The 14221-nt window shown below is 33.0% G+C and overlaps 2 protein-coding genes across 2 annotated transcripts in view; one reads left to right on the top strand and one right to left on the bottom strand.

The window, feature by feature from the left end:
• The window catches only part of LOC108766080 (uncharacterized), a 71331-nt gene that overhangs the window by 1115 nt on the left and 55995 nt on the right, over nt 1-14221 (top strand). Inside the window, exons 2-7 of the mRNA XM_018515139.1 lie at nt 2179-2288; nt 2781-2986; nt 3152-3340; nt 3426-3569; nt 4955-5051; nt 8410-8574. Of these exons, the coding sequence (XP_018370641.1) occupies nt 2179-2288; nt 2781-2986; nt 3152-3340; nt 3426-3569; nt 4955-5051; nt 8410-8574 (911 nt within the window). The remainder of the gene's footprint in view (nt 1-2178; nt 2289-2780; nt 2987-3151; nt 3341-3425; nt 3570-4954; nt 5052-8409; nt 8575-14221) is intronic.
• On the bottom strand, nt 3937-4827 carry LOC108766083 (uncharacterized protein C4orf22 homolog). The gene has a single exon (XM_018515145.1). The coding sequence runs from the start codon at nt 4662-4664 to the stop codon at nt 3948-3950; it is 717 nt and encodes a 238-aa protein (XP_018370647.1). The 5' UTR covers nt 4665-4827; the 3' UTR covers nt 3937-3947.

Genomic DNA, 14221 nt, shown 5'->3' with positions numbered 1-14221 from the left:
ACTCCAATCAATTTTTACTAATATTTATATAAATTCTTGTAAGATTTATTGTTATGCTGGTAGTCCTCTTGAGTATTCATTCTCAGATAACAAAGAGTGTTTAAAATCGGGTAAGACGTCTTATGTTTTTGCGTCTAAAAGACGACTTAAAGACGTCTTATGTTATAATTTTATACTTTGTGTTGTTTGGGTTTATTCACTCGCGGTAAGACTCGCTTCTGCGAGTAATTAAAATGAAAATCATTTCTGACACAAAATTTTTATTACTTTATTTTACAAAAACAATTACAGAAACGGGAAAATTGTTTGAGATAATTCGGCTATACACTGACTCGCTTATTTGGCATATCGATCAGATTTTTTCTATATTGAAAAAAAAAAATAAATTTTCATAAATATTTATTTAAATAGTTCTAAGTAAATATTTATGAAATGTAAACATATTTTATTTGATACAAAAACCGTTAATTTGGTTTAACTATAATTTTTTATTGAGTAAATATTTATTTACTGTAAGTAAAAATTTACTTAGTATTATTTAAAGAAATACATATTAAGATTTATGAAATACTTTTCAGTATATTGTTGCCCGAGAGAGTTGCTTTTACTATAAATATTATCTGTAATTATCTAACTGATTTTGCACTATTTTATGACTCTTTCTAGAACTAATAAAATATTGCGACGTACAGATGCAATATTAAGAACAAGAAAATCAAATGATCTATTTATATAATACACATATGAAGAAACAAAGAACATACGCTAATTTTGAATCTTTTAATTTTTCACTTCTTTTGACACAGTCCAAACCTCCAAACTAGGTTTTTATGAAAATTATTTAACGATGGTTTATTTAGTTTTAATGTAATCACATTTTAAAACTATATTTGTTTCAACAAATTTTCGCGTATTAAAATTAAAATTAATATTTTAAATTTATGGATTTTCTTGTTTATCTCACATGTAATTTGTTGTTTTTTGAAAAATAAATAAACACAAGTTCATTAACTATTGCATTAGTAAATATAAACTTAAAGACCTCTTAAGAATCTGATAAATCGAAGTATTAAAGTAAGTATTTTCGAGACACCTTATATACATATATATTATGAAGGCATTATTGCAATGGTCTATTTTTTTTTACAAGAAGAAAGCCGAGAAAGTTACGAAATATTTTCTCTTGTAATTCTCAATAAATGCGATTTTTATATTGCATCTATAGCATAAAGATACTCGAGCTGTTTTAAAGGCGCGAGAATATTGTGTGCATCGTGGAAAAAAATCGACACGCAAAAAAGTTACGCATAGTTGCACGGTGCCTCACGCGAGCAGGAAACGTATATAAGATTATGTAAGAAATTTGCCCTCTCGAACCGCGAGTTCTTCGAAGGCGCGAAATAAAATAACCGAATCGTCGCGAGATGAAAGCTACTTCCGCACTACCGTTGCATTTATCTATTTTAACTGAAACTCACGAGAGTTACGAGACTATCGCCGCCCATCGTTATCACGAACCAGACGGAAAGGATAAACGCTATACACATGATACACGATAAACGAGAGATAGCCAAAATATTTAACCTCGCTTCTTTTAGTTGCACTCTATGTACATATTTCTTTACGTGTATGTGACTTTTTCTCTTTTTCTTTTGTAAAAAAAATTCTGCGTATCTCTATTTATTTTATTTTTAGTACGAAAAGTGTAAGTAATACAACGAGAAAAGGATAGATTTTTTAATTAAAGGATAAAGATTAAGATATATATTTATATTAACTTTTTTGAATATTTTCTTAATTTTGTAAGTATAGAAAAAGATGCTCTTTCTTTCTTTCTCGTTTAAAAAACTTAATTGCGAATGTTTTATATACTTAATTATTCATAAGATATTAATTGTAACTATTATAAAACTGTCACTAAAAATTAACATCTCCATATTTTTTAAAAAACGGAACTGACTCCAACTGATCAAAGCATACATATATAAAGTTTTAGTATTGGATATAAATTACAACTACAGTTACAAAACTATCGCTAGAAGCTATTAACCTTCATATTTTATTTTATTAAGAAAGTAAAAAACTGGTCAAAGAATCTGTATTTTTGAAATTGATATCGCCTTGTAAATATTTCTCGGAAGTAAGAAATACGATAAAAGCCATGCGGTTTGGTTTCAGATACTGTCCACCAAGCTTACAGTCCTATATCTCACGTCTCGTAATACAAGCGATCAAGTCAACATGCAAGAAACAGCCGGAAATCTGCGGACTAAGGCAGCAAGAAAAGAGTAAGTTTTTTTTGTAATTTCGTAGTACCTTAATAAATATTCGCAAAAAATACGAAATACAAACTGCTTATTTAAAAAATGATGTAACTCTGATTTCCCCCCACCCCCAAATATTATAATTTTAACGTAGTCAACGGATGCTATAAATGCTTTGAAGCGTTTTTTGATTGGCCAATTAGTAAAATTCTTTCTTTCGATCGGTCATTCGAACGCTTCAAAGAATTCGTAATGAGACTTTAATCGCACCTTTAATGAAAATAATAATTCCTGATAAATCCAAGATCTTTGAAAATGTATTTATTTATATTTGAAATAAATGGCTCAATGATCAAAATAATAATTTATAAACGATTAAAATAATAATTTATTTATTATAATTCCATATAAATTATTATTTTGATCGTTGCATGAACCATTTATTTCAAATATAAATGCATTTTCATAGATTTTTTATTTACAATCTATATAAATTATTCGGTGGATTTTTTGCAGCGTATGCGCCTTTGAAGCTCATGCAAGCCGTCACAAACGAAGTAAACGAGATCTGCAGGCGGTATTTAGATAACAGCAGACTGGCTCTCTTGCCACCGCCTTCATCAACGCCGCAAGTAACAGTGGGTGCTATCAGAAATGCCAGAAGAAAAATGGAAGACCGCCACATGATCTTGCACGATTTGAATACCATGTTTAATATTCAGGTGAAGATCTTGTTAATTGTTTGCAATCATAATAATATATAATGCTGAAATAATAAGCATTGATTTACGCGTTAAAATTTATTGGCCATTATATTCAAAATTAGTTCCATCTGACATTATTGACGTATTAATATATGAGCTGATACGTTAATTTGTACTTTGCAGGATGACACTATCGTGGATTACTACGCTGTATTCGATGGCCACGGTGGACAGGACGCTGCGGCATATTGCGCAACACATTTACATCAATATTTGGTCGAGAGTGTGTACTATCCTACAGATCCAGAACGTGCGTTGCGCGATGCTTTCCTGACGACCGATGCACAATTCATAGCGAAATCGAGTACGCAGGTAAATGTTTCTTACGTGAAATGTTATATTTTATTTTGCATAATTCATCACCGACGAACTTTATTGATTCGTTATTTCGTTACAGAAATTAAATGGCGGAACCACCGCGGTTTGCACATTACTGATAAATAAGAAATTGTACATTGCTTGGGTTGGCGACTCCATGGCTTCGCTGGTTACATACGGCAATGTGAAACAATTGGTCAATCCTCATCGACCATCGAGAGAAGTAAGTAACCTGAATTTTCTACTTCTTTTAATAGAATAGAATTTGAAATATAAGATAATCTCATTTTTGACAGAATATTTCTACATTTAAATCGCGTATCCAGTTGTTTCAATCTTCAGAAAATCTCGATCTTGCGATGAACTTCAATTCATATTTATAGCCAAATGTTAATAATTCTTGATACGAAACTAATTTAGCCCATTGATTAAATCGATAATTCACCAGTCTAATAATTTTTTTAAGCTCATTTGAGACTATATTTTTAACTTTTATTAAATTTTCCACTATTGTGCCTTCTTTCCTTGGAAGATAAAAGTATGGAGATAATTTTAAATTATTAAAAAGTTTAATTAGTAATAACGTTGAATATTGACATTTCTAATTGTCATATGTAATTTTGCTTCGAATCACATGATCGTACAGTATTACGTGCTCATAAAACGGGCAGTGTATCCGAACTCGCGTCGTTTGTACACCAGGTGATGCGGCAGTCGGATCGACCGTAATCACCTGTCTGTCGTGAATATTTTTAAACAACAGTCCACGTTTGGAATCTATAATCGGTACATAATTACGGGTCTCGTTCAAACACGTCTTCCCCATTCTCCAGTGATAGTATGCGAGATCTCGCTTGAGTGGTGACAATTTTTTCTCTCCTTGATAATATGGTAGCCAATTTTCCGACTTGAGTCGATCGTAAAAATCAATATAAGCTGATTCTTCGAACTGTAATTTTGTTATGAAGCTTCGAATGAATATGATGGTCGACAGAGTCCTTAATCTGTTGGCTCGCTCGCGCAGGGCAAGTTCCTTCATTAACATACCGACTGGTGACACGAATTCCGAAGTGAGTTCGTAATGCCGGTGAACGGGAAATAGTAGATCTCTCACGATTCGTAAGCGACGATAAAAGCTCTCCTCGCTCAAAGTCTCGCCGGTGCAGCGGTATCCGAGCTCGGCCAACTGGCGCGCGGTTTTGTTGCTTTTGAGGTAGCAGATATCTACAGGCGTCACTAGCGAGTCTAAATATTCTTCATAATTTTGAAAACTTAGCAATCTTCTATCGCTGTCAGTCTGCGTTCCAATGACAGTCATGTTAATAAAGGGAAAGAGATAGAGAGTGAAGAATTTATTTTTAAACCAGTAATTTTATATTGTCATCGACGTTCAGAATGCTTTGTATTATGAACAATCGAGACGCGTGAAATGTGAATCCAAAAGGTAATCCAAGCGAGAGTATCGAAATATCGACACGTTTGACATCTATACGTTATCACGAGAATGTTGTGCTCGACTCGTTTTTATTAACATTGCCACGTGCAAAATCTATCCAAGCTGGGTATGATATGTCCTATTTACTATATATTACGATCTTTTCCTTTCAGGATGAGAGCGAACGAATTCGCAATATGGGAGGAGCCGTCGTCCATTGTATGGGTATATTGCGAGTAAACGGATTCCTCAGCATATCCCGAGCCATTGGTAAGTGATTGTAATATGTACGTTTTTATCACAAAGATATAAAAATTTATTGAAAATAAAAAACTTTCGCATTTCTAATTTCGTTATGCGACAAAATATTCACAAGCATTAAATCTGAGTGATGTGCAACCTTTTTTAAGGATCATTTTCAGATGATTATTTTCAAAAATAAGTAAAATCTTTCGCATAATGTGAATTTATTTATTTCGTTTGTATAGAATAGAAAATATTATTTTATATTTTCGGCTGCAAACCGACACCGCAAAAAATTCGCAGATAGGTTGCAAGTTGCGTATCACTGCTTAGATAATATAATTAATCACTGTTAGATAATTAAACGCTAAAAATGTCTAATATTTGTTTTTATCAATAACTTTCTTGGTTTAATCTATTCTTTATCTTTTTATAATTTTTAGATTTTAGAACTAGAAAAAGATAAAGATTATAAGTTGATCCAAGATTAAAGTTAATTGACATAGAAATAGACATACTTAAGCAAAATACTAGATCACGATAACATCATTTTGACATTAAACTGAATCTTAAAGTAATCGGATCGTAAAGTAATTTTTAATAATACTTTAGAATTAATTTTACCTCTTTTTGTTATTATGACTTTAGATTCTGCTAGGATAAGGATGACTTGGATTAAACTTTGATTAACTTAATTGACGCTTAATTCGTTAAATAATTCCTACGGTATTTTGTTAATTGATAGAAGATAGTTCTATTAATTATTGTAAATTTTTTGTTGTTCAACATGAAAAACTTAGACGAACTTAGAATTATAGCTAGAACTCTCATAGTTTTGCTGATTAAATTAATCAACGATTAAGTTAGTTTGAGATCGCTTCTTTTTAAAGAGATTAGATTATTTTTTGATAAAACTTTTGATTGAATTTATCAGTCGACCTTGACCATGATGAAAAAGGCTTGGTACGGTATGAAAGTATAGATGGAGACAGCGTGGTCGATCGTGATATAGTGTGGTAAACGATGCTCGTACGTCGTTCAGAATTCTATACGTATAAAACGCGAAGTCGCACGTAAAAAACCAATATCAGTTTCGGATTCTCAGAATTTCGTATAGAATTTATAAAAATTTTCTTCGTGCATACGAATTAAGGTTTCTCCACAATCTAATTAATTTTTCTAAAAATTCAGTCAACATCATTAAACGTAACATCAATGTTACAATTTCGCACTCAACAATATTACTGTTATGTAACACTATGTTACATTACATTTATATTGTTGCACAGAAAGAGCGATTTGTTGAAATATCTAAAAGTTTAGATAGATACAAATCTGAAAATAATATTGTTGGACTTAAAAATAATTATATAGGAAATTCAAGCATAATAAGCAATGCTGTAAAATGTTTTGGCAATCAATTTGAACGTCCTATATAACAATTTTGGTAGTCTAACAAAATTATTTTTTGATCTATATATCTAGTTCAATTTTTTAATACTTTAAAATCATTCTTTCCGTGTGAATGCGAAATTATAATATTGATATTATGCTATTTTTAGTTAGTATCAACTGGATAAAGATTAAATCTAAAACTAATCTTCTCAAAAATTTGAAATTAATCATGTCCCATTTCTGTAAAAATATATGAAATCACAGTTGCATCGTATGGAAGCATCGCTTCGTACGGAAATGTTATTTATCTCCATTTTTCTAGACAACTATAAGGAAATTACACTTTTTCGCTTTTCATGGTCTGTGAATTCTCTATTCTACGCACGTAGTCGAAAACGTGATTCGCAACTAATCTTGAGATCGACATTATTTTCGACGGATTCGAATTACCACGGCAGACGGAAGTAATCCGTTTTTGTTGGAAATGCTACTTTCGGATTGACGTAATCGGTACGAGTTTTCTCGTGTTGGAGAATTAAAATCATTCGACACATCAAGCTTTCGGTATTTTGGTCGTAAATAATCCGTCGCAAAATTTCGAAACAAAGTCGTAATGTCACTAGCGGATCCACGGGGCCATGAAGGATCTCCTTTTTTAACAATACTACCAAAATATTACATAATATTTTTAATAATTCTTAAATAATTAAATTAAATAAAAAAATTTAATTTAAAAAATTCCTAAATATAAAAAAAAACATATATTCCATTATATTCTTCTTCTTTTATGTTAATATAATTTTAAATAGAATGTTTTTTGAATTATACATTTAAATAATATATGTTTAATGTAATAATTTAATACTCTATCTTTTCATATTTGATCTTAAAAAAAAAATTTCACTTGCGGCGCAATGACAAATTTCTGGATCCGCCAATATGCAGTGTAGCTGCAAGTAAGGAACGGGTGGCCAGGTGAGCCCGTGCCCAACTACGGCTCAAGGCACAACCTGTAATGGTGAGGAAGGAAAGAGGAGAAAAGAAAAATTCTAGCCGCGTGTTGGGTATCCTGTTAGTTCCGTTCGCCCGCTGACACAATACTACGTGCAGTTACGCTCCGGGAGCGCTCTACCGAGTGTGGCTCGCGCACAACCGCATGTTCGGAATAATTAAGACTGTTCCTCTCATTCTCCTGCTTGTCTTTAGACGCGCATAGGGCTCGCGAGCCGCGATCTATCGAATGTTTATCTCGGCTTTTGATCTCCCGACGTGCTCCAGAGATCAAGATGACCATCCACGATCTGTAAAAGATTTTTACTGCGACATTTTTTTTTATTTACGTGAGCATTCGCGTTGCTCTATTCCTCATCAAATTACGTCGTATAAAATCCGATTGTATCAGGCGCGATTGTATAAGCGAATTAAATAAGCCTGGTTTAATGACTCGCCATCATTAGCATGGAGAATTTAATTAACTGAAATTAATTAACGCAATAACGTTAACGCAACAGGTCCTAAACATAAAAGCTTCGGAGGATTCATTACGAAATTGTAAAAATTAATTTGTGTTATATGGGGAGTGAGATAATTTAGTTGCGTGATGCAAATATATTTTCTCGTGTGTGTATACACCCAAGCTCTCCGGTGCGGTTTCGAGAGGATAGTATGGAAGAAAAAGCGGCGTTCAGATTCATAATAACCGGAAGCGCGGCGTTGTTGCAGTGGCGTCGTTATTTAAATTAGCCGCGCTATTCATTAAACAGTTAATTATACTTAATTGCGCGCCGCGTGGCGTGTTTTTCACGTGTAAAATATCTGAATTACGGGCCTTACCAATGGGTAAACCGTAACAGTTGCCTCCGCTTCAATCTTAATCGCATACTTTCGGAGCTGAACATTCCTTTCCGCTTTTCGCGTTCGCGCCTAGCGTAAGCCTCTGCGAGCGCGTGCCTTCTAACAGCGCTCTTTCGTTTTTTTTTTCTTTTTCCAGGCGATGTCCCGTATAAACCGTACATCAGCGGCGAGCCCGAGGTTCGATGCGTACCTCTGGACGGCACCGAGGATTTTCTCATAATCGCCTGTGACGGATTGTGGGACTACGTCGATCAGAGAACCGCGGCGCTCCGTGTCTACCGACAGGTGCTGCAGAATCCCTGTGAGTACAATGTAATTTCACTTAATTCAGTAATTAATTAAATGATGAATTTGCACTACACTGTGGATTAGCGCATATTACAAAGGCTGCTATGTACCTAAAGTATCTAAATATGGCATAACATCAGTTTTAACAATGAAATAATACATGTATGTTCTATTAAATAACAAATGATGACAATATCATTATTGAGTATTTAAGCGTTTAAAATATTTATATGCTTTTATTTACATTTAACTTTGCTAATTTTAATATGGCAATTCTTAATATGCACTAGTTTAGTGTAATATAAGAGCTAGGCATCTGCCTACCTGGCCCCCCCCCCCCCCCCCTTCACTTAATCAAATCTTAATGAATAAATTATATAATAATGCGCTATTTATGCGCTCTCAAAATCCGCAAAAAAAATTTTTGCACTTATTTTAGCTAAAAAAATTTTTTTATGGAAGGCTGAGTAAGCTATCAGTGAGCTCCCTCCCACGTGTTAATAACAACCGATTTGGAAAATCAAATACACAGGATTTATGTGCTATTTATACGCTTTCATATTCACATAGTTTCAATTTTTGCGCTGCATTTCTTAAATCACTTCCCTTTTGGAGCAAACGGTCATATTTTTCCCTAAGTTATTTAAAATTACAAAGTTATGCTATCTAACTATACAAAATATATTCGATTTATGCGCTACTATTTCCAAGCAATTTCGATTTTTGCGCTGCAACCCTTAAGGGCTGGTTGTTTCACCTTTTGGTAAATTTTACCTGTTAGATAAATCTGGCAATTCGCGCATCTGGGTAAATAGCAAGTAATCTTGCTATTTATCCAATAGGTAAAATTTACCAAAAGATAGAAGAACCGGCCCTAAGAGACTTAAGTGAAATGAAGTAAATATGAAAGCGCATAAATAGCGCATAAATCCTGTGTATTTGATTTTCCAAATCGATTGTTATTAATACGTGGGAGGGGGGAGGGGAGGTGCTGACTAAAGTGAAATGAAGTAAATATGAAAGCGCATAAATAGCGCATAAATCTTGTGTATTTGATTTTCCAAATCGGTTGTTATTAACACGTGGGAGGGAGGGAGGGGCTGACTAACAGCTTACTCAACCCCTCCACAAGAAATTTTTTTTTAGCTAAACAAAATGGACATAAATTTTTTTTACGGATTTTGAGAGCGCATAAATAGCGCATTATTATATGATTTATTCATTAAGAGTTGGTTAAATGGGGGGGTCAGCTAGGTAGACGTTAATATAAGTGACTGAATTCACTAAAAATATTTAAATCGCTAGCTTTGTTTGGCAAAACTTGACAGCGAATTAATATGTACAGTGGCTACCAAAAGCTTTCGACTAATGAGTAGTTTTATTGTATTATTTAGATAAATAATCTTTAATAAAGATCTATTATACAAATATTTTTAATATATTTTAAGAATGTTCTTCGTTTTGAACGTTTTTATAGCACTTCAAAAATCGCTTAAAAATTAATTGATAATTAGGCCTGTGTGCTTTTAATATATTCCAATATTTAAAATATCAGTATTTTTAATTTGATTGTAACAAGAATTTTATTTATAATATAAAATAAAAAATAAATGGACAAAAATTATCGTAAAATTATATATTGCCAGAAATTTTTGTGTTGTATATCTTCTATTATACTGTGCAACAAAAATAAATTTTTTTTTTCACACATGGAAAACTCAAATTTTACGTGAAATCTAGTAGTGTGCGTTTAATTTGGCGATATCAAATCATTTGCATTTTTTATGCGCATTTGAAGTTTTATGCACATTTGAACAGGTGTTACTTCGGCCATGGTGCAAAATGAAATTTTACAATTGTCTAAAAATCATGTATTAGTCGCTGAATGAGGAAATAATAAAATTAGAGCGGAAAGGAACGAAAATATGTATTTTTAATTAAAAATTACTCAAAATTTTCGACCTTTCTACAAAAGCAGTCATAACGCATTTCTCTTAGCTACGTATAACGCCGTGATCCGATTCAGGGTTACAACGCTTACGAATCATTTCATCCTTGTTGTTTATCAAATGTTAAACAAATGCTCACAAGTGTTATGAGCATTTTCAGAACAGAGCCTAAAACAAGTTGATGAAGCAAAGTAAAAAATTAAAAAAGAAAAAAAAATGCAATGCCCATATCGTAATAACTTTTGCTATTTGTACGGTTTATATACGCCGCCAAAATATTCGCGCAATATATCGAAAAGCTTTGTGGAAGGTTTTGAAAGTTATTTTATTATGTCTTATGTGCCGAATTCATGGTACGTGCCGGAGGTTGCGTGTAATTACTGTTATCGTGCTATGCTCGCATGGAAACACGAAAATAAGATTCAATTAATACATTTTTTAACTTTAAAATTTAACTTAACTTTTAAATTTAATTTTCTTTATTTTGTTAGAAAAATGAGCAACAAATGTTGCTTTTAAATGAAGTCATGCAAACATTTTCTCATTAATATTCACAAAGAAAATCATAGAAAGGTCGAAAAAGGGAGAAATTTGAGTGATTTTCGACTAAAAATGCATTTTTGTCATAATTTTGTTCTACTCCAATCGCTTTAATTTGATTGTTTTCTCATTCAACGATCAATTTTACATGGAAATATATCATTTTATGGAAATATATAATTTTCAGACAATCGTAAAATTTTATCTTGCGTCGCAGACGAAGTGATCTCCTCTAAACTTCGACCGTGCACACAAAAACCACAAACGATTTGATATCGCCAAATTAAACGCACGCTGGTACTAGATTTCATCTCGACTTTCACGGAAAATTGGAGTTTTTCATGTGTGAAAAATGCTGTCGCACGGTGTTATACATATTCTTTTTCTCTCTTTCATTTCTGTCACGTTCGCGAATATTATTCATTCAAGCACTTACCTGGTTATCCAAATTTAATATAATTAACCGAAAGAAGACGCTATTAAGTGAGAGTTGAATTTTTAAAAGCACTGAAGTGCCACAGACTTAATTTTCAATCAATGTTTAAGTAATCTTTAGAGTGGTATAAAATATTTAAAATGAAGAACATTCTTCGAGCGCGACTTATTTTTATAATTTATACAACTTAAGAAATTGTGATTTTTTTGCGAATCGCAATAACTTTTCATGGATAAATTCGTAGAAAATTGCGAAAGAAATTTCTTACCGAGCAATAACGAGGAGAAAATCCATTGAACATCACTGCTGGATAAGTACACCGCACGCACGTATTCAACGTACATTGATCGATACGACGTACTTTAAGCGATAAGCATGCTCTTACAGGAAATCCAAAGTCGAATCGTTTCCATTACCATATCGCTCGTAGCGCTCCAACGATACTGCGATACTTGAGAAAGTAGGGGAAACGATGTCGTTTCGTCGGGGAATTTGTGCTAGAAAAGACAAATCTCTTTGTAATCCAGTCTTTCTCTCTCTCTTCTTCTTTCTTACTCTTTCTCTCTTTAGATTCGTAGCATTTACTTGCTATGCTCTGTTTCCTCGATTTCCGGAACGGACGTGACATAAAATTTGCGTATAGCGCTTTGCTCTCTCCTGCCTGATCTTCCTGACGCTTTTGCGCGAAATTCACTGAAAAAGGAATTTGGTAATAGCTACCAAATATCGGGTGAAATAATATCAGTCAAATGTTTGATTAATGTAACCAAAAATAAATGTTATTTTTTCCAATATTTATTAAATGTTACTTAAATGTTGATTATATTATTATATTTAGTAATACTTACTAAATATTTAGGAAAATAGAATTATTTTTGGTTGTATTAACCGAATATTGATTGGTACTATTTCTTAACATTTGGTAATAGCTATTACCTGTAGACTCTTTTTTTCAGTGCACGAAGAATAATATAAAATAATATGCGATACACTGCAATACATGCGAGGAAATATGACAATTTCACTGTTTATACATACTGTGCGACGATCGATTCTTTTCTCGTGTAAGCTGAGCTACTTTTTTTATAACAAGAGATGGGAAAGCGGGAAGAGATAGGAACAGCTGAAGCAGCAGGTGAATGAGAAATTGCCACAATTTCATGAAAACGCAGCTGACATAAACTGTTTTTTATTTTTATTATTTCCAGAGGGAATAATAAAAATAAAATAAAACATTCAGATTTAAAATATAAGTAATAAAATTAAATATTTAGATTTAAGAGCATTTAAAAATGAACGATATCGGTAATTATATAACAACACGGTCACCAGTTACATAAAAGTATTTCAATAATAATGACAATAATAATTATTACACGTAAAGCATGATTTTGCTGAAATGTAAAAAATTTAATTGGATACGGAAATAATTTTGCTTGGACTATCAAAATACGTAGGAATCTCAAACATGACGAGAATGCTGCAAAAAATTTTAGCATTCTAGCAACCAGTTTGAGCGCTTTATATAATTGTTTTGATGGTGTTCGAACAAAAATTATTTTCAGATCTGTATCTATACCTAAATTTTTAAATATTTCAACAAAATTATTCTTTCCGTGTAATGATTATTATCGTTAAAATATATTTACACAACTGATGACCGTGTTGTCACAAAGCAACCGTGTTGCTGATGTGCACTTTTAAATGCACATAAATCTGAATTATTATATTTTTAAAATCTGAATGTTTATTACTTTTTATTTTAAATCTCTTAAATGTTTTATTTTATTTTTATTATTCTCTCCGGAAATGTAAAAATCAGCTGCGTTTTCACAAAATTGTGGCAATTTTTCATTTATCTGCTGCTTCAGAATCTTCTTTTCCGTATAAATATTTAATATATGTGTTCCCAGATATATGCTTCATAAACAAAAATCTTCCTTATGATTCTTTGTTTAATTTTGAGTGTTTATCCTTAACAAAAATATCGACACCTTCTTGCATGAATTACGAATGAATAGTACCTAAACATTCTCGAGAAAGAAAAATCTACTCGTAATCGTTCGAAGACTTGTGCAGTAAAAATGAAATACGTTCGAGATACTCGGTACATTTGAGATAGTTGACAGATACGGTATCACGTGGACTCGATGTTTGACACTTATTGCAAACGATATTTTTCCGAGTAACAGCAATCTTCAACCGGACGGAAGCAATAAAGTCGATAAATCTTTTCCGGAAACCGGCGTATTTCTTTTACGGTATAAACTCGTAATTGAATCATCGTCCTCGCCTTAATACAAGGCACTGTCTCGAAGACGTTGTAGACGTCTTCTTCTCGACTGCTACGTCTTGTGTTTTTTTTTTTTTTACCTTACTGGTGTTGAAGGGAAGTCTGTCGAACTTGGTAACGCGAACTTGGTGCTCGCCTTTTCCTTCGTTCTCGAGCAAGCAGGCCGATCGGCACAAGCTTGGCGGCACCTCCGATCATTCTCTCACTCGCTCGTCATCCGTCTACACGGTCGGCCGTCTCTCTCTCCCGTCGCCTTTTCCTCGGGACATTTTCCCTTCGATTGATTTTTCGCCGCGACCTCGCGTCTCGCGTCTCTCAGTTGGTGACTCAGTGGTTCACAGTGATTCATAGTGCCTCTAAGGAGGAAGACCTCGAGAGGAGAATATTAGGAGTCCGATCGGTTGCCTTCGTACAAATTCGTCCCGGTAAGTCGCGGATTATC

This window comes from Trachymyrmex cornetzi, unplaced genomic scaffold (genome assembly GCF_001594075.2).
Source record: "Trachymyrmex cornetzi isolate Tcor2-1 unplaced genomic scaffold, Tcor1.1 scaffold57, whole genome shotgun sequence".
In the NCBI taxonomy this organism is placed as follows: Eukaryota; Metazoa; Arthropoda; class Insecta; order Hymenoptera; family Formicidae; genus Trachymyrmex; species Trachymyrmex cornetzi.
This window is presented reverse-complemented; position numbering and strand designations above follow the sequence as displayed.

Bases quoted from the DNA above. Each gene is read 5' to 3' on its own strand.
- LOC108766083 (XM_018515145.1), bottom strand. From the start codon at position 4,664: ATGACTGTCATTGGAACGCAGACTGACAGCGATAGAAGATTGCTAAGT.